The following is a 20,004-nucleotide window of genomic DNA, read 5'->3' as shown; positions in this document are numbered from 1 at the left end:
GAAGGGTTGGAGCTCAAGGATTTGCTAGGTCTAGCTACTACTTCTACTCTGGGGCTTGGCAGCTTCCTGACACTGTGGGCTGTGCCTTCATTTATTCATCCTCAAGGAGTGGATGGGAGGCCAGCTGGCAGAGCTACAGGTGGAAGGCTATGGAGCCAGTAGTCTGGTATTTGGGAGCTGGAGACAGAAATGGAGAAAGCAATGGGGCTGCCATAAGCCTTGCAGCCTCAGGTTTTACTTTGTTCCTTCATCCAATCTGCAAATATTCGTGGAGTGCCAGCTCTAAGTTTTCTGAGCACTGGCTAAGCAGTGCTAGGTCAGACAGCAAGTCCCCTCCTTCAGCACACTGACATCCTGGTGGGAAAAGACAGATAATGAACCAATGAAAACAGACAATGTCACAGTAAGTGCTATGAAGAAAAAAGCCAGGAAGTGTGGCTGGGAGTGCTGTCTGAGAGACCATGATGGGCCTGAGAAGACAGCATTTAAGCAGAGACCCAAATGCCAGATGACAAGGAGGAAAGGAGATGGAGGAAAAGCTTCCCAGGCAGAGTACCAGCCCGTGCAAAGGCCCTGAGGTAAAAACAAGCTTCGCCTGTTGGAGGAAAGACTGAAGACAAGAATGCTATGAGCTCAGGTCAGAGGGGTAGCCAGAGGGCTAACCAGATTAGTTAGGGCCTTTCAGGTCACAGTAAGAAGTCTGGATTTTATGCTCGGTGATACGGAAATTCACTGGACCACAAAGGAGTGACATGTCTAATTTATGTTTTCAGATGAGTCTGGCCTGGCAGATCATAAAACAAATAAGATACCCCTGAAATTCTCTATTAGAATGTTCCGTTTTAATAGATGTCCCATTAAAACAAGAGGGGCCGTGGCTTAATTGGTATTAAAGTGTACACCAGTATCACTTTAGCAGGAATCCCCAGAGTGAAGGATCAGGAGACAGGAAAAATGACACTAAGAGAGGCAGGATGGCAGCCAGCTACCTCTGCTGCCTCCCAGGCTCATCTTCACAACCCTCCACAACTCCTCTCTACAACCAGGAGTTGATATCCTGAGCCACCTGGCCTGTGTGCCTGGCTCCTCATCCCTGATCGGAAGGGCGCCCGTGAGAGCTGCAGAGGACAGCTACTTGCCTGTGGAGTCTCATCTTCCGGCCTGTGCCAAGAGGGCCCCTTCCAGCTTCCACAGCTCATGGGCTATCTGGGAAAGTGTGAGGCAAGAACCCTTAAGGGAGTCAGGGGGAGAATGCTTCAATAACCCCTTTCTCCTGTCTGATCCCATGAATGCCACAACAGGTAGGAAAAAGAGGCCAGTAGGCCCCAGCCTGAGTTTCCAGCGTTCTGCTAGAAACTGGCTTGTCTGGGTACTGCCAGGCATACCTGAACGATACAACAGAGAGAAGGGCCTCTACTTGATTCCTTTCTTCCCTTTCAACTATCCAATGCTGAATCATTCCTCAGTGACCTTAGGTATATATATATATATATTTTTATTTTTTTTTAAAGATTATTTATTTATTTATTTATTTGACAGAGCGACACAGCGAGAGAGGGAACACAAGCAGGGGGAGTGGGAGAGGGAGAAGCAGGCTTCCCGCAGAGCAGGGAGCCCGATGTGGGGCTCGATCCCAGGACCCTGGGATCATGATCTGAGCCGAAGGCAGACGCCCAACGACTAAGCCACCCAGGAGCCCCGACCTTAGGTATTTTTGACCTACATCCAGGTCCAGCAAGCTATAAAGTTACATGACACTACCAGATCAAGGCAGGTTTGCTTCCCCTAAGGAGGATCAACAAATTGCCTAAAGAAATAAAAACTGTCATGGTACCCTTGCTGCAGTCTGTCTTACTAAGGAGATGGTACAAACAGCACAGTTACTTCCAATCCTGAGTCAATCAAATACCTTTAATATTCTGGGAGAGAAGAAGAACCAAGCAGACCCTATTAGTTTAAAACCAAGAACAGGCCGGGGTAAGAATGAGATAAAAGAAAAACAAGGAACAGGAACAAGATGGAGGCTATATGCTTCTAAAGTGTTGGATCTACTTGCTTTTTCAAAAAGACTGAGAGAGAAGAGAAAGGGTGGCTTCTCTGTCTCACATCATGCTCCCCACTCCACCCCCAAAAAGACGGGGAGGAGAGTAGGGGAGAAATCATTGGCATCCATGAGCTCCAAACAGAAAGCATCCAATTATTGTTTCAAAAGCTATTTCAATCAGAACACACTAACAATTTCTTACTTTTTTTTAGACTGCTCACTTAAAAATCAGGATATAGCAGGCCTAAAGGGATATTCAAACTCATACAGTCCAAAACACTTCACTGATGAAGAGTCAGGCCCAGAAGGTTTCAGATAGCAGAAGTGCCAGGAAGGGAACCTGGGTCTCCTGACTCACATTCCCTTTAACTCTTATTTATAAAATAAAAGCTCATTATAGGAAAACAGGAACGGGACAGGCAATCACCAGTAATCCAATCATCATACTAACCACTATTAGCATTCTGTTCCTTCTACCACATGCTTATAGGTGTCCCCCAACATGTTATGATCATATTGGACTAATGTTCCTTCTAATACACAGGCTGTTCCCGTTATCAAAAAATATAATGTTCCTTCTAATACACAGGCTGTTCCCGTTATCAAAAAATATATAACAGCACCTATTATTAGGGCTTGGAATTCACATCCTTTTTATGGAGTGTTTAAACAACTCTCATGAGACCCTGGGACATAAGAATCAAGCTGCTTAACCTCAGATCAGTTCTGTTTACCTACCTGGTGCATCAGGTACTTGAAGAGGAATGAAAGGATCAGATACACTGAGAAGTGGGAGGCTAGAATCCACAGTCTGCCCACCCTTCCTTTTTTCAGCTGGAGTTGGTTGGAGGGGAAGAAAGGGTCAAGGAGAGAAAAAAAGAGAAAAGCAGAAAACATCAAGTAAATCTAGATGAATTTACCATCTATTAACCCAACAGCTCAAATTATAGAGTAAATCGAAACTCAGAGGCAGAATAAAGAGGGATGAGTGGATATAATCCAGTATAATGGCAAAATATGTATGAGAGATATAATCCGGTCCATGCACTTGATGATAAAACTAGTATATTCATACACCTGAGTTCCACTTCTTCCTTGTGTGGAAGCCTACAGGGATCTCTTCCAGATTCCTGTAGCAACTATTGTCCGTATCACACACTGCAGCATGTAAACAAACACTGTCTGTTCTGTAATTTAACACAGACGTTATGTGCTTCAATGTGCCCTCTACCATCCTGAGGTCACTGTATCACCAAATGTCTATTACAGTGCCAGGCAGACAGACACAGACAGAAACAGAAATAGGCTTCTTGTCTGTTGCAAGGTTAGACAAACCCTAACTTCTGGACTACATCTAACATTCACTGACATTCATTCTATACTTGGCAAACTTGCAGATTTACAAAAATCTACACACCTTGTGGGATATCAGGGCTTGAAGGGGTCTTAGGATTTTATAGCACAATTTTCTTGTTTTACAGAAAAGAAAATGAAGCCCAGAAGTTAAGAGGCTAGCCAGAGGTCTACCAGCAAACCCAAGGTCAGAACCCAGGCTTGCTGGTTTTCTACTTAGCATTCTTTACATTGCATTTTAATACTCATTTGTTCTTTAAAATCTCATTTTGCCTTCTATAGATTGAAAACCTTTTTATTTTCAAGTAATTATGAAATCGTAGGAATTTGCTATACATAGAGTCCTGGGAACCTTCAACCAGCTTCCCTCCATGGTTAAGATCTTTTACAACTATAGGACAGTATCACTGACACCGTTACAATATTGTTAACTACACTTTATTCAGTTTTCACATGCACTCACGTGTGTGTGTGTGTGTATGTGTGTGTGCAGTTCTTCGCAATTAGATCCTATGTATAGGTTAGCATAAGCACCACTGTGACAATGATATAGAACTGTTCCGTCAAACCAAAGAACCCCTTTGTTGTTCTCCTTTATAGTCATACCCACTCCTTACTCTAGTCCCTACCTCCTGGAACCCACTAATCTGTTCTCAATCTCTATAATTTTGCCATTTTGAGAAGGTTATTAAATGGGTTTTTAACTAAGCTTCTTTAAAGGTAGATGGAGGAAGAGAAGGGTAAAATCACTGTTCTTAAAATTTCTATAATATTTTCAAATGAGACACAGTGAAATACTTTAAAGGAAAAAGAACAAATCATAAAACTGGGTATATTCATTTTGAAAAAATTATATATACAGAAATAAAATTATGGACATAAATATTGTAAAATGTCAGCAATGTTTTCCTCTGGGGACTGGGACTGTGAGTTCTTTTATCTTGTTTCTTTGGGCTTTTAGTCATTTTTCCAAAATTACACAAATGAATGTGTATAACTTAACAGAAAAATATTTTAAATAAAGAGGTACAATGTCAAGTTTTAAATGTCTATTCCAACATATGGACACAGTTCATCAATATTTTTGCAGCTTTTACCATAAAAATGTTTAAAATAACCCTTCTGTCATCCTCTCTGACTCACTGCCAAATTTCCTGCTTATTTCCTCCCTTGGTTGATCAGAAGGTTTAAAATAGTGAACAGTCTGAGCTTGATTAGAAAACATCTAAAAATGATGCTATCCTATACTTCATACAAATGAGGACATATTAATTTCTGGGATTTAGATATAATTTTCTTTCATTATAAAATAGAAGTGTCGCACACATAAAAGTTTATACCACAAACAAGGAAGAAGGAAAAATACTAAATGTTCGTTTAAAAAAGGCTGGATAAGATGAAAAAAATCTGAAGATATTTTATAATGTTCGTAAAAGCTTAGTGTCACTGATTTACAAAGTTTCTTGAGATGGGGTTATGACTACAGTTTCTGAGCTGGGCTGCTCAGGTACAACTCTCTAGTCTGCCAATCTCCAGCTGTGACCTAGGCAGGTCACTTAACCTCTTGAGGGCTGGTTTTTGTTTTTGTTTTGTTTTTAAGATTATTTATTTATTTGAGAAAGAGGGAGAGAGAGAGAGAGCGAGCGCACGAGCAAGCACAAAGCAGGGGCAGCGGGGTGGGGAGGTAAGGGCAGAGGGAGAAGCGGACTTCCTGCTGAAGAGGGAGCCCAATGCGGGGGATGTAGGGCTCGATCCCAGCACCCTGAGATCATGACCTGAGCGGAAGGCAGATGCTTAACCAACTGAGCCACCCAGGCGCCCCCTGAGAGCTGTTTTAAGGACGACCTGAGATAATGCATAAAAAAAGCACTTAACCAATGCACGTGCTCAGTATATGTTCACTGTTATTACTGTTGTAACTACTCAAATGTATGTTTTTTAAAGCAGGGGCCTTTAAGTCCCTTAAAAAATACAGCCATTTATAGCCTTCAAAGTAAGCATAAAGGGGGAGAAAAGGCTAAAACAAAAATAAAAACTGTTTCGAAAACAGTTCATACAGGGGCGCCTGGATGGTGCAGTCATTTGAGCACTGGACTCTTGGTTTCCACTTGGGTCGTGGTCTTAGCTTCGTGGGATCGAGCCCTGCGTCAGGCTCCGTGCTCAGTGTGGAGTCTGCTTAAGGCTCTCTCTTTCTCCCTCTCCCTCTGCCCCTCCCCCCAAATAAATAAATAAATCCTTAAAAAAACAGTTCATATAGACAAACAACAAAACGTGATAAGCAGGAATTATAGGCACTAAAACTGGGAGTGTATGGAAAATGTGTAGGGACCTCTGTTGTTAACACTGGTGAATCCAAGCTCCTATCCTTTGGCAAAAAGCAATTCTTTTCATTCATTCAACAATCTGTACTAAACCAAACACAGTACTAAATGTTAGCATTCAACAGCAAAGAAAACTCTCCTGGAGCTTATTCCATGACCCCCTTTCCAGGGAAACTGTATCCTACTCAGTACCATAGCTGGGCATCCATGTGATGCTCTATCTCAAGGACAACAGTCAATGCTTTATACATTTGGTACATTGAGTCAACATGTGGCCTATTACACTTTAAGCACTTTAAACCAGACCAAAATAGCAATAAACTTAAAAATTACATAGGTAAGACAACAAAGCTAAAAATAAAAAATAACACAAAACACTTTAACTTTTTAATATTAAAAAGCATGTCCCCCAAATAAGGCCAATGTGTATTCTAAATTAATAACAATAAGATTATTATATGAAGACATAGGATATGATTAAAACTTCAGTTTTTTTCTGACAAGGGAAACACACACCTATTAGACAGCACTATCAATAAACAGTGTAATCCTCAAAGGTCAGGGTGGGGTGGGCAATTAAAGAGAGAGGCAAAGAGAATATTAAAATATCTGCGGACAAGTCTTCTAAGCAGATTATAATGAGCCTCCCTCCCCACTCTCATGCTGGTTGAAAATCACTGTTATAGTGGGAGAAAAACGCTAAACACTTTCATTACATTTTTAAGAAGAATTTTTAAAAATTTTACTGTGTTCCTTTTAATATTGACAAAGCAAACCTAAGAAAAACAGGGATCTATAATTTATTTTTTAAAGATTTTATTTATTTATTTGACAGAGAGAGACATAGCGAGAGCAGGAACACAAGCAGAGGGAGAGGGAGAAGCAGGCTTCCCGCAGAGCAGGGAGCCCGATGTGGGACTCGATCCCAGGACCCTGGGATCTATAATTTAAAAAAAAGCAAAAGTTAAAGAATTAGAAGACAGGAAAACGGTAGATTTTATAAATCTAAGAGTTGTCTTGGAAAGATGCTAAAACAACAAATCTCTAGCTAAAGTGATTTTCATTTCATACAATGAAAATTGATATGTATACAAAGAAAATATTATAAGAGGAAGGAAGGTTTAAATGCATTATTCTATTTTATTTAAAAATTTTTATTTTTATTTTATTATTTTTTAAAGATTTTACTTATTTATTTGACAGAGAGAGAGAGAGAGAGAGAGAGAGCACAAGCAGGGGGAGTGGCAGAGGGAGAAGCAGGCTCTCCACGGAGCAGGAAGCCCAACAGGGGGCTCGATCCCAGGACCCTGGAATCATGACCTGGGCCAAAGGCAGATGCTCAACCGACTGAGCCACCCAGGCATCCCTATTTAAAAATTTTAAAACTGCATTATGATTTTCTAGAAAGTTATTACTAAATTTGCCTCATTATGTGGCAGAAAACTTGAGAGAGGAAGTTCTGGAGCCAGGGGGTTGGTGTCCCTGCCCTGCCACTTCCGAGCTGTGATCCTGGAAAAGAGACTAGTCTGTGCTCAGTTACCTCAACTGTGAGGATGGTGTTGAGGGTCAGATGACATATATTTGTGTAGGACAAATGACAGACTGGGGAAAATGTTTACAGTACAGGATATACGAAGAGCTCTTACAGAACATCAGGAAAAAAAAAAAAGGCAAAGGACATGAACAACACAAATCCCAGAAAGAAAAGTGGCCAGTAAACACTGTCCTATCTACAGCCTCTGAATCTGGGCTGGGTGGAGTAGTGGGGGGAAAATTACTCTTATTCACTGCTGATCAAAATAAAATTTGTATAGCATTCTCAGAGGCTAATGTAGAAATATGCACCAAAAGCCTTAAAAGACAATCTTTTGATTTAACAAATAATCTTCTAGAGGTTATCTTAAAGAAACTATAAAGGATATTATGCAATGACAGCCAAAGTTCCAATAAGAAATAAATTTATGATGTTAGAAAAACTGCTAACACACCTACAGAAGGCGGGAAAAAAGAATATATAAGGTTAAAATCAGAAATTAATCAATAAAATTAAAAAGATCAATTTTGGAAGCATATCAAATTCCGTATCTACAAAGAATATATATGCTCAAAACCTCATATGGTTGCTGAGGGAATTATAACAGGAAAACACTGAAACCAAATTAATGTTTAAGAAAAGAGGTTACTTGGTTAGAAACATTAGGACAAATCCATAAGCAATTTAATACAGATCTTTTAAAAATTTATCTTTTAGGAGAGTCTTTAATGATGTGGGAAATGTGCCAGACTCAGTAAGAGAGAAAATTTGGTTTGAAAATAGGACTATAAAGATGTACATTAGAGTCTTAAGCTGAGGCTGAAAATTATGTACAAAATGTGGTCATGTATTTTCGTGAAGAAGATCTGTAACTTTCATTACATTCACGAAGATAGCTGTGACCCTAAAAAGGTTAAATGCCACTAATAGACACCAAAATGGTATCCCTGTGCTACTTCTTAATGGTGAGATTATGGGGATTTTAACTTTCTTGTCTATGCTTTTCTATAAATTACTGAGTTTTATGTAATAAATATGTACAATTTTCTAATTTTAAGAAATTTTAATTGAAGTATAGTTGACTATGTATAATTTTTATTAATAAAGGAGAAAGTTTTTTACTATTACTTTTTTAATTTAAAAAAGGTCTAATTTAAAAAGATATCTTCCTCTCCCTGTACACACACACACACACACACACACACACACACACACACACACACAGAAACACAGCTCAGTAGAATCTTGGATAGAGGATAGAACATCTAATTTTTAGAATTCTTCAAGTCATTCCAAAGATCTAAGCAATTACAAGCGATTAACAGAGTGATGTTCTTAAATTTAGAAATATTTGCTCAAAGCATGTGTGTGAACTAGACAGAACAAATCCTGTATATTACTGACACATCATTCTGTCATTTTAATTCAGAATGATTCTAGAGCTTTCTTTTTCCCTAGCTTTTATATTGGCAATCTTCTGAATAAAAGAAAATATACAAGATTTAGGGCTCACTGGTGTGCCAGGCTTATCTGTGCAGCAGTTGAAACTGTGGAGGCAACAACTGTGAGCCCTGTATTTCAGGCACCTGCTATACTAACCGGTTCCAGCAGAAAACGAGGGAGTGGCAAAAGCATCACCTTGAGTTGGTTGAAATCCTGGGATCAAACTCTCAGCGGAGCCTCCAAGCTTCTCAGGATGTTTCCCTGGAGGGACAAAACACCACTCAGTTCATTCCAGCAGAATCCCATGATGCACACACACATGCAGGAGGTGGAGGGCACCTTCTGAACCAAATTCTGGACGTGACTCCTTTACTGCCTTACGGCAACACCTCGGACATTCGCAGGTCCTTGTCTAATCATTGCAATAACTGAGACAACAGCTGAGAAAAGGAAGTTGTAAGAATCAAAGACAGCACATCAGTTTTGCAAGATGGAAGGAGTTCCGGAGAAGGGGTGCACAACGATGTGTATGTAGTTAACACTACTGAACTCTACACTTGACAATGGTTAAGAAGTTCACGTTTATGCTTATTGATCACAATTTTAAAAAAGATTTTATTTATTTGAGAGAGAGAGAGAGAGAGAGAGAGAGAGAGAATGAGTGGGACAGGGGGTAGGGAGAAGCACTCTCCCCGCTGAGCAGGGAGCCCAACACGGGGCTCAATCCCAGGACCCTGGGATTACGACCTGAGTGGGGTTAAGGCAGATGCTTAACCCACTAAGCCACCCAGGCGCCCGTATATTTATCACAATTAAAATTTTTTTCAAATAAATAAATAAATAAGCAACAAAAGAGATGGCTGGAGCTAAAGCCCAAAAGCTCAAGCACATTACTCAGGCAGAATGCCTCCAGTCCTTACTTTGAGTCTATTTGTTTTGATATAATTCTACTGAGTTTGCCAATCTGTTTTCCATGTTGGAAACAGTTCAGGAGAGCACATGAGAAGAGGGCACGGGGGAAACGGCAGGAGTGAGAAGTGACCGGGGCAGGCACAATGGCAGCAGTTTAATGTGACAGAAGAGAGACAGGAAATTATGAAAAATAGACACAAGAATTTTAAAACCTGGCAGTCTCTTAATCAAGTGCAAAAATATTAGAGTTTTCAATAGCCCAAGAAGGTATTTCTGTTTATTCTAGAACAGTAACTGGCATACATAACAATGAAATAATTTGACAGTGAGTTAGTTGTCTGTCAGAGTTAAGTCCTACACCCTATCCTTTGTTTAAAACAATAAGAAAGTAATATAAAAAAAATTTTTAAGACTTCATTTATTTGACAGATAGAGACATAGCAAGAGAGGGAACACAAGCAGAGGGAGAAGCAGGCTTCCTGCTGAGCAGGGAGCCTGATGTGCGGCTTGTTTCCAGGACCCTGGGACCATGACGTGAGCCGAAGGCAGATGCTTAATGACTGAGCCACCCAGGCGCCCCAAGAAATACAAATTTTTAAAAGATATCTATAAAATAATAGTTAAGTTAAAAGAGATTAACAAAAGTTAGAAGAGTAAAGTTAAAAGATATGGTCAAAGTTCGTATCATTCACTCAGTTCTGATCATTCCTTTACCTTGTGCTCTTGTCTAATGCTGAGGTACTCTTTTTGAAGAATTTTTCCAGGGCGTGCTGTTGTTTTCCAAAGTGTGCATGTGTGTCTGTGTGTATGAGTCCCATCTTTCAAAATAAGACTGTGGGTTTGTTTTGTTTTGTTTTGTTTTTTGTTTTAGGTAGGCTCCACACCCAGTGTGGAGTCCAATGCGGGGCTTGAATTCATGATCCTGAGATCAAGACCTGAGTTGAGATCAAGTGTTGGACGTTTAACCGACTGAGCCACCAAGGCGCTCCTAGACTGTGGGTTTTTGAGATGGAAACGGTACCTTCTATTTATTTGATCACTTCTCTACAGTCAGTCAACAGTACTACAGAACTCTGACCGTAATCAAAGATTAAAAGTTCATGTGCAGGCATACTCTCTCCTGGGTAAGCAGTTACAACTTTCTGGGACAATAAACACACATAGGACAAGAAAACCATTACACTCCTCCAAGGAATGACCATGCTTGACAGTATCACCCTGATCTATGCTACCAAATCTTTGCTAATAGTGTCCCACTCTCCTTACCGCCGCCCACAACTGGCCAGGAGTTCCTGCGGATGAAAAGACCACCAGTGCTCCAGTAAACATTCAAAGCAATTTGCACTCAAACTTCAAATCAAGCCTCTGAGGGAAGGAAAGACCCAACCCTACATTTTCACATGCATACCCCTCTAGAGTTACGGTTTAAGAATCACAAAGGGACACCAATTGCTCACCTTCCCCCAGCTTGGCAAAGTCCTTGTTCAGCAGTTCCTCAGCTGTGAGTTTGGAGAAATTGTCATCATCGAAGGGATTCCACGTAGAACCTTCTGAAGCATTATAAACGTTTTGCTGGGAGGTCCGAGGAGAGCCTGATGGAGTGGTGGTTGCAGACCTAGGTAGGTTCCCACCCCCACGAAATGAAAAAGGTTGAAAAAGGGTCAATCTACGTTCTCTTTGTTTTGAGATCGAATTGTTTTCTGAGTCAAACCATTATTTTCTGCAGTGGTTTTCTGAAAGGGCTTTCCAAGGCAACTGGACAGTTTTCACAAATACTTTTATCACTGTGTGAAATAAATGTCTCCCTTTCCTTCATGATCCACTATCTCCCACTACTTCTTTAATCTCTTGCTTAGATTTTTGGTCTCGTTAGCAAGTCCTTTCAATCCAGAATCCCAAAGCAGCCTCTTCTTAGGCTTGTGACTCCTGTGGCACCAACCCACCCTAACATCTACAATAATTGACCCCGGAGCGGCTGGGACTGATGCCTTTTCAGGCTGCCTCCCAGCTGTCAGGATCTAGCATGCATAGAATGAGGGGCCGCCATGAGTGGCCACCATCACAGTTAAGGAGAAATAAACACAGTTATCACTATCTTGTGTTTCTAGGTATTATTACCTAATTTTCTTCTGAAGTCTCTCTTGATGCCCTTTGCATTGAACTAACAACTTAAAGACTTTTAACTTTAGAGTCCATGGTTCCAAGAAAGCTGAGGGTCCAAAATTGCATTTACCTAGCACTCACTGCAACCTACTTTATTTCAGGCACAGAGCTGGTCACTGGATTTACAATGGTTAAGACATGGTCCTTGTCTTGGAGGAATTTGCAGGCTAGGTCAGCTGGATATACAAATAAATAATGATAATATAAAGTGATACATCTCCAAAAAGGTTCAGACAAATTTATATATGACACCCAAGGAGCCAAAGAAAAGGTAACCGCTGACATGGATCTTGATGACTAAATAAGCATTTCCTAGGTAGACAAGGAGGAGAGTGGGAGTTCAGGGAGAGGGCATAGGATGAACAACGTGCTCACAAAGACAGAGAATGACAAGTCCACAAATGTGATATAATGGCCTTTGGTCTGTTAACCAATGAGTTCAGATATTATCCCTCTGGCAATGGGGAGCCAATGAAAGATTTTTTTATCATGGAGAGGGTTGGTGAGACTAAGATTTTAAAAAATACTCTGTAGAACACGGGACGGATGAGAGAATGGAAACAGTAAAGCAAGTATGAAATGATTCCTTAAGATCAGTACGGTCCAGGTACTATAGGCAACTTCAGTTTCTTAATAAACACAGACACATACGTACCTTTATATATATGTACCCATACACATCTACATACAGATGCAGAGAATTACACAGTAGTAGTGGCCACAGCAGCCCTGGCCCACAAAAGTGAAAAAGAGAAAGGAGAAGCACCACATACTTGGACTTATTGAGGCTGGCCTCAGCTGCAGCTGCCTGGAGCAGCTGGGTTGATTTGCTGGCAGGGACCCCAAAGACTGCGCTGTGGGTTACGTCACTGAGAATCCGTCTGTGCCCAGCACGTTGGGTCTTGGGGGATGACGGAGGAGTGAGAGATCCGAGTTTCTGCCCCTGGACAGCAGGAGGTGGGGTTGTTTGAACCTTTGGCTGTTGTCGTACTGGGGCTTGAATCTGCTAGGAAAAAAAAAAAGGCAAGTGTTCCCAAAAGAAGGGAAAGGAAAAACAAATAAACAGATCAGCATAATAAAAAAAGCCACGTGAGAGCTAACATGGGGCTCAAGTGGCTGATTTTACCAATAACACCCAGAAAGAAAAAACAGTTTTTGACAATCTGAGCTATAACTTTGGGACTGATGGCATGGTATTTATCTGCTGTTTACACATAAATTTCAATCTTCATCAGCAATAATATACAGAGCAACCATATACAATACAGCCCGGTGCATAAGATTGCAGAAGCTATTTCTAACTCCAAAGATCAAGAATGTATCCTACAGGACCACTTGCTGCTTCTGGGGTCACACAGGAACTTATTCAGAATGGCTCCAAAGAGCATGCTTTCAGCAATCTACTACCACAGAAGGCACACCTCCTGCTAAACCACATTTGAGCTGCACAATTTCTGCTAAGAGATCCCTGACTCTGACACAGCTCAGACTACTGGTTGGGAGTAAGTTAGGATTCCACTGTGATTCATAAATGGTAGTGCTTTCTGTTTTGTTTTGTTTTGTTATTAAGGCTCTTTATTTCACTGAGAAGATGGGTCCACAAGGTTCTATTCCTGCGGCTCCCCTGAGAAAATGTACAGCACTGGTGCAGTGGGATTAACTTGTTCCCACCTTCAATTCAGAAATGGCACTGAAGAACCAGGTAGACAATATAATAAGAAATAAGAAAAAATCTGAAAAGCCCTTGATGATAATTGATCTAATAACATAAGGACTCTTGAGATTTGGGCCATTTTCAGAAGGCAGAACAAACTGTCACCACAGAAAAACAAACAGGTAGGAACATCCTTGTGGCCACGTGGTTAGACGTCAAGCATCAGACACAATCTACAAAGGGCTATATCAGGAAGATGAACAAAAAATAGCATTAAGAAGGCCACCTAATGCTTTAATTCTGTCAGTTCAGAAACAAAATGATTCAGAATATTAAAGGCCTATCCCTTCCCTCCAGTCCCTCGTTTCAGACTAAGACGTCCCTCCATGCTGCAGCTCAGCTCTCACATTTGGTGCCTTTGAAGGTAGGTCCTGGGAGAGAAAGGAAACCAGAGGGGCCAGCTACTTGGGTCAGGATGCTGACAGCCTGAGATTTTCTGTCCCTGGATTGATGCACACTCTGAATTTTACTGAGGCAGGTTATGTGCACATATGAGTACACAACCACTCACCAACTGAACAAATGATACAACACAAGGCTCCAACATCACTCAGGTTAAGGTCAGAGGGTAAAGAAGCTGAGGCATCTCTGACGGAGAAGCAGAGTGCTCTGGGAAGACCAGAGCTCCGGCCCCACAACTTCCTTCAGGGGCCCAGGGCTGCACCTGCAACAGCCAACCTAGAGCCAGTACCCACAGAGACCACCATGGCTTTATGGGCAGAACTAGATTAGCCTATTTCTTGGAGTTTAAGACATGCGTTGCTTTGAGAAGGGTATGCTTCACTGGTGAGTTCCTTTATTTTGAAGAGTCCAGACTACTTGGAAAACACTTTCTGTTCCTCTTACCTACCCCCATATGCGGCATCCTGAAGAACAAACACTTCCATCATGAGGACACCTTACCCTATCACAGCAATCTACTAATACAAAACCACTCCAATCCATTCAGCTATTCCTCACAATGACCACATCAGGCAGACAGTTTTATTTCCATTTCAAATCTAAGAATATGAGAGTCAAAAGGGAACTTAGAGAGCGCAGATCCCAACTCCCTTGCTTCAGGGGAGCTGAGACCAAGGCCCCCTGAGGCTAAGTGCTCGCTCAAGGTCATAGAGTCAATTGGGACAGAATCCACGTTTCCTGATTACTGCTCAGGACTCTCTTTTCTTCACCATCATGTCTCCTCCAAAGATGGGATTAGGAAGGGAAAGTGGGGGACAGACAAACCCCAGTGGGAGGAGAATCAAAGTAGACCCAGATGTCTGTCTTGCTAGAGATTGTTTTAAAGAACAATATATAGGGCGCCTGGGTGGCTCAGTTGGTTAAGCGACTGCCTTCAGCTCAGGTCAAGATCCTGGAGTCCTGGGATCGAGTCCCGCATCGGGCTCCCTGCTCAGCAGTGAGTCTGCTTCTCCCTCTGACCCTCTGACCCTCTTCCCTCTCATGCTCTGTCTCATTCTTTCTCAAATAAATAAAATATTTAAAAAAAAAAAGAACAATATATATATATAATTATAAAAGGAGTATAGTCGGACCAGGAATGCAAGAATATACACAAAAGGGGGAAAAAAACCACCCAGACTTCCATTCCACTATCCTAATACAACTGTTTTTATCTTTTTGGTATCCCTTTTCAAGTACATACTTTTCCCATAATTTCAACATTATCTCATGAGTGTTTCGCACTGTTGTACAAACTCTATAACCATGACTTTTAATGGCTGCACAGTTGGGTTTCTGAACAATTAGGTTACTTTGATTCTTTTGGCTGTTACTAATAAGATTATAATAAACATCTATGGCATATTGCCATTTTCCTCTTGTAAATTATTGCTTTAAGATGGCAATTCCTTACATTCACTCACTTGCTTCTCTAGGTAAGTCCTGACAAGGGTCACCAGAGAAAGGGATGGGTCAAATTTGGGAAGCTCTCTGGCTCCTGGCTGAAGCAAGTTCTGCTCCTGTTCTTTCTCCATCCCCTCAACCAACTATCCTGGGAGCGAAGTGCTCAAAGCACGTTTTCAGCCAAGGAACATGGAGAAGGTCTATAATTCATTCCCAAGAGAGGGACAGCAAAGGGGAACCTCATAAGAAATGTGGTCAATGACTGTTGATCATTTTATCTCCCTGGATGAGCATTTGTTATTATCATCCTTAAACACAGATCAGGATTCTTTGGTTCTTTCCCCAGCTCTGCTGCTACCAGTCTGTGTGTCTTGGATAATCTCTTTCTAGCCTGAGGCCTAGTTTCCAATTCCAGTAAATGAGGGGACTAAACTAGATAATTACGATCTCAACTATCTACATCATATAATAATTTTTTATAGTTTTAAGATTTTATTCATTTGAGAGAGAGACACAAGGAGAGAGAGAGCGAGCGGGGGGGGGGGGAGGCAGAGGGAGAAGCAGACTCCCCACCAAGCAGGGAGCCCGACGTGGGACTCCATCCCAGGACCTGGGACCAGGACCTGAGCCACCCAGTCGCCCCCGTATCATAATTTTTTTTTAAAACTCCATTAATTAGAGGAACTTTCTTTTCTTTTAAAAAATTGTATTTATTTATTTGACAGAGAGATAGCGAGAGCAGGAACAAGAGGAACTTTCGTTTGTGTTAAAAATACAGAGAGTAGCTGTCTACCACATGCCTGCAGGAAGACTGAGTTGTTTCAGAAACAAAGGTGTAAAGACACTGAACACACACTTAGCTGAGGCTCAAAGAAGACAATCTATTTACGGCACTGCTTCCTTTTGAAGGGATGGTTTTCTGGTTTAAGATGGGTGACAAAACTCTATTAGAAATCAATCCTCAGAAAGATGGTTTCTTACTTTTCCTTCATTTGGTTAGTAGTTGGACTTCCCTGGGAATGAGAGAGTAGCTGTGATACTCTATTGGCCAGATATGTACAAAGCCTTTTTCTATCACTATGATATTTTCTTCACTATCACTCAGAAATATGTGAGTAAAGAATGAAGAGCACTTAGTAGAGGCCAAACACAATGTGCCTGAGGATGGTGAAGCTGTAAAGATCAATCAGGAGAGGAGTAAGGGGTTCTGACGCTGTAGTCAGCCAGTATCTAGAAGTGGAAACATGCCTAATTTCTGAACTGACAAGACGGCTCAAACAGCACTCAGATGCTCTCATGCCCAGAGGATCAGGTCATGGTAAATGGTCCCAGCACGGAGGCCCCTGAAGGCCGCTACATGGTAGACTTAAATGAGGTAATGTCGTCCAAGACCAAGGATAAATAAAAACCCTATCAGGACTCAGGGTAAAGGTGGGAGCCCACGCAAACCTCCAGAGACTGGAAAGGCCACAATGGTCAACCTGGCCCTTGAAGGGAAAGGGATGAGCTCTAATCCTAGCGAGGTCCTTGACTGCTCAACACTGGCACCGACAGAGACAGCGAACAGCTCTTTCTGCCAGTCTCACTTTAAGAGTGTTAAGAATGCTCATCTTCATCACTAGCCTAGAATCATTTTTGTTAAACCTCTACCTTCTAGAGAATACCTCATCCTGACCTCGGGCATAATAAGAAAAAAAAATCAAGTACTTTAACCACGGGCCTGGGGAAGCAGCCGAATGCAGGGCCCCCGCCCGGGCTGCGGCTGCCCCTCTCCCGTGCTCCGCCCAGCCCCCCCCCCCCCCCCCCCCGCTGCGTTCCGGCCCGCACCCTCCCGCGCCGTCCCGCGCCCTCCGCGCCCCTCGCTCCACGCCCTCACCGCCGGCTCCTGGGCCGCGGGCGCCGGCGGGGCTGCGGCGGGCGGCGCCTGGGGCTGCTGTCCGGCCGCTGCGGCGGTCTTCTGGGGCAAGGCGGCCTGCTGAGTCAGCAGCTGTTGTTGGTGCAAGCTCGCGGCCAGCTGCGGCGGCTGCTGCTGGTAGAAGTTCTGTGTCAGCGGCGGCTGGGAGCTGCCTTGAGACACCACCGGGAACTGGGCGAGGGCCGGCTGCTGGGCGGCTGGGTGTGCTGCCTGAAACTAGGAACGAGAAGTGGCAAAAAGGAGGAGGGGAAGAAAGCCTGTCTCGGAACAGATTTCCACAAAAGACCAAGGTCCCAGGAATAACCAAGCCCAGTCTGAAGCCAAAGGCAAGGGTGGGCAGAAGTCCCGTGGCCTGGCCTCACAACTCCCGATGGGACCCTCAGGGCATGGATGTAAACCCGACAGCTCCTGACACGGCCAGGCTGCACCCATGAGCTGGGCCGCCTCCTGGCCCGCAGCCCGGCTTCCGGTGGGTTTCTATGGCAATCCTGCGGGCATCCATTCCACTGGGCACCTTGTGGCTCCCCAAGCTGGAGTGTAGCAGAAGCTAATAAATGATCTCCCAATCACAGAAGTAATCCCTCTTGTAAAGGGATTTGGCAGCAGCCAAGATTAAAATGCTTCGCTCCATGAACAGGACGAAGCAGTGACGACAATGAAAATCACCTAAGTGCTAAGCCAGCTATAAAGAGTCCATTCAGGCCCTTCTGAAAATTATTTCCCTATAGCTCCATCTTATTAACAGTCTCACCTTTAAACATTCAAAATGTTCAGTATACTCTACCATACTTACTGACATTTTATCTTGTATTGGTAACCGATTCTTTCAAGTTCTCAATATTCTCTTATAAACTGTCTACCAATAGGGTACTTTTTATCCGTCTATCTACTCCACTCCCCACTGCCAAGGACTATGTGACACACACACACACACACACACACACACACACACGTCAAACAGGGGCCCACTGATGAACAAAAGTCAAGGTCTTGTCTTTGAACATCCCAAACACTGTAGTCGTAGAGTTAACTGAGAGGACACTGTTAGCCTCCTGGGGCAAAGTTAAAGGGTTAGCAAAGAAGCAGAGTCAATAAACAGCTGCCCATTTAGAACTGCAAAATGCTGGAAATGACCAAATGTTTATCAACAGGGACACTAATTGAATAAACCATGCTATGTATCCTTAAAAGAGAATACTCTCAAGTTGTAAACAGGAATGAGGGCTCCCTCTATATTACGGGATGGAGGGAGCAGAATTCTGCAGATTTGGGCGCCTGCGTGGCTCAGTCGTAAAGCATCTGCCTTCGGCTCAGGTCATGATACCAGGGTCCTGGGATCAAGTCCCGTGTTGGGCTCCCCGCTCAGCGGGGAGTCTGCTTCTCCCTCTCCCTCTGCCTGCCGCTCTGCCTACTTGTGCTCTCTCTATCTCTCTGTCAAATAAATAAAATCTTTAAAAAAAAAAAAGAATTCTGCAAATTTAACTTTGAAACTCTGTAAATGTTTTATATTTTCATACAACAAAATTAACCCAAAATTTGGCAATAACTATAAATCAAAAGCAAAATGAAACAAATAAACCTGTATATCAAATTGATAGCCAAACTCTCCAGAAAATGAGCAAAACATTCTAAGAATGAAAAAGGCAAAGAAATCTTAACCTGTTTCCAGTACTCCCGTTGGCACTATTGTCTTGAAATTATAAAGCAATTAAGTGATTATGTTAATGTTGTTAGGAATCAAGATTTTTCAGATTAGAAAAATACAAATATAAAATCCAAGGACTTAAGCAAAAATCCTATAATTACAATTCTGAATTACGAATACAAATTTAGATTTGTGGTGTATATTCTGTTAACAAAAGAAACAAAATATATTTCCCAAGTATCCACTGAAAAGGTCTAAAAACAAATAACTGACCCATTAGCAAATGAGTATCCTTAGCACCAAACTGTGGTCTCTAAATACCATTTTTAAAAGGAAATGGAGCTCCTTCAGAAAAATGGCTGTTTCCAGGTCAAGGGCAGAGTAAGCCTAGAGTGGCCTGTTACAATAAATAGCAAGGAGGGATGCCTGGGTGGCTCAGTCGGTTAAGCGGCTGCCTTTAGCCCGGGTCATGATCCCAGGGTCCTAGGATAGAGTCCCACATCGGGTTCCTTGCTCAGCAGGGAGCCTGCTTCTCCCTCTCTCTCCCTCTGCTTGTGCTCTGTCAAATAAATAAAATCTTTAAAAATAAATAAATAAATAAATAGATAGATAGATAGATAGATAGATAGATAGCAAGGAGACCATTAAAGATGGCTGGGTCACCACCAAAAGACCCAGGAGCCAGTCTGAGGAGACTTCCACTGGCCAAAGCTGAGGCAATTTAAGCATCAAAATAAAAATTTTAAAAAGGTAATGTCTGGAAACATTATAAATACGTTTAAATCCCTGAATTCATGATGATACTAAAACAAAACAAATCAAAAACCTCTGTTCAGGGCCCCTGGGTGGCTCAGTTGGTTAAGCGACTGCCTTCGGCTCAGGTCATGATCCTGGAGTCCCGGGATCGAGTCCCGCATCGGGCTCCCTGCCTAGCAGGGAGTCTGCTTCTCCCTCTGACCCTCTTCCCTCTCGTGCTCTCTCTCTCTCATTCTCTCTCTCAAATAAATAAATAAAATCTTAAAAAAAAACCCAAAAAACCCACAAAAAACAAAAAACCTCTGTTCACTTTTAGATGACACTAAGAACAAACCCATTCTGAAAACTGGTAAACACAG

At 42.3% G+C, this 20,004-nt stretch overlaps 1 protein-coding gene across 6 annotated transcripts in view; it reads right to left on the bottom strand.

Annotated features, from left to right (window-relative positions):
- AAK1 (AP2 associated kinase 1) overlaps positions 1–20,004 on the bottom strand; it is a 171,201-nt gene that overhangs the window by 29,717 nt on the left and 121,480 nt on the right. The window contains exons 13-17 of one of the 6 annotated variants that reach the window (XM_073897619.1): positions 17,206–17,460; positions 12,534–12,776; positions 11,065–11,230; positions 8,852–8,956; positions 2,783–2,878 (exon numbers count right to left, since the gene is read on the bottom strand). In XM_073897619.1, the coding sequence (XP_073753720.1) occupies positions 2,783–2,878; positions 8,852–8,956; positions 11,065–11,230; positions 12,534–12,776; positions 17,206–17,460 (865 nt within the window). The remainder of the gene's footprint in view (positions 1–2,782; positions 2,879–8,851; positions 8,957–11,064; positions 11,231–12,533; positions 12,777–17,205; positions 17,461–20,004) is intronic. The other 5 variants (XM_073897617.1, XM_073897618.1, XM_073897620.1 and 2 more) reach the window with 5 other exon arrangements.

The sequence above is a fragment of the Callorhinus ursinus genome, unplaced genomic scaffold (genome assembly GCF_003265705.2).
Source record: "Callorhinus ursinus isolate GAN/ISIS: 27379988/994484 unplaced genomic scaffold, GSC_fseal_2.0 scaffold10, whole genome shotgun sequence".
NCBI lineage: Eukaryota > Metazoa > Chordata > Mammalia > Carnivora > Otariidae > Callorhinus > Callorhinus ursinus.
Note: the sequence above shows the minus strand (reverse complement) of the source record. Positions and strands in the feature narration are given on the sequence as shown.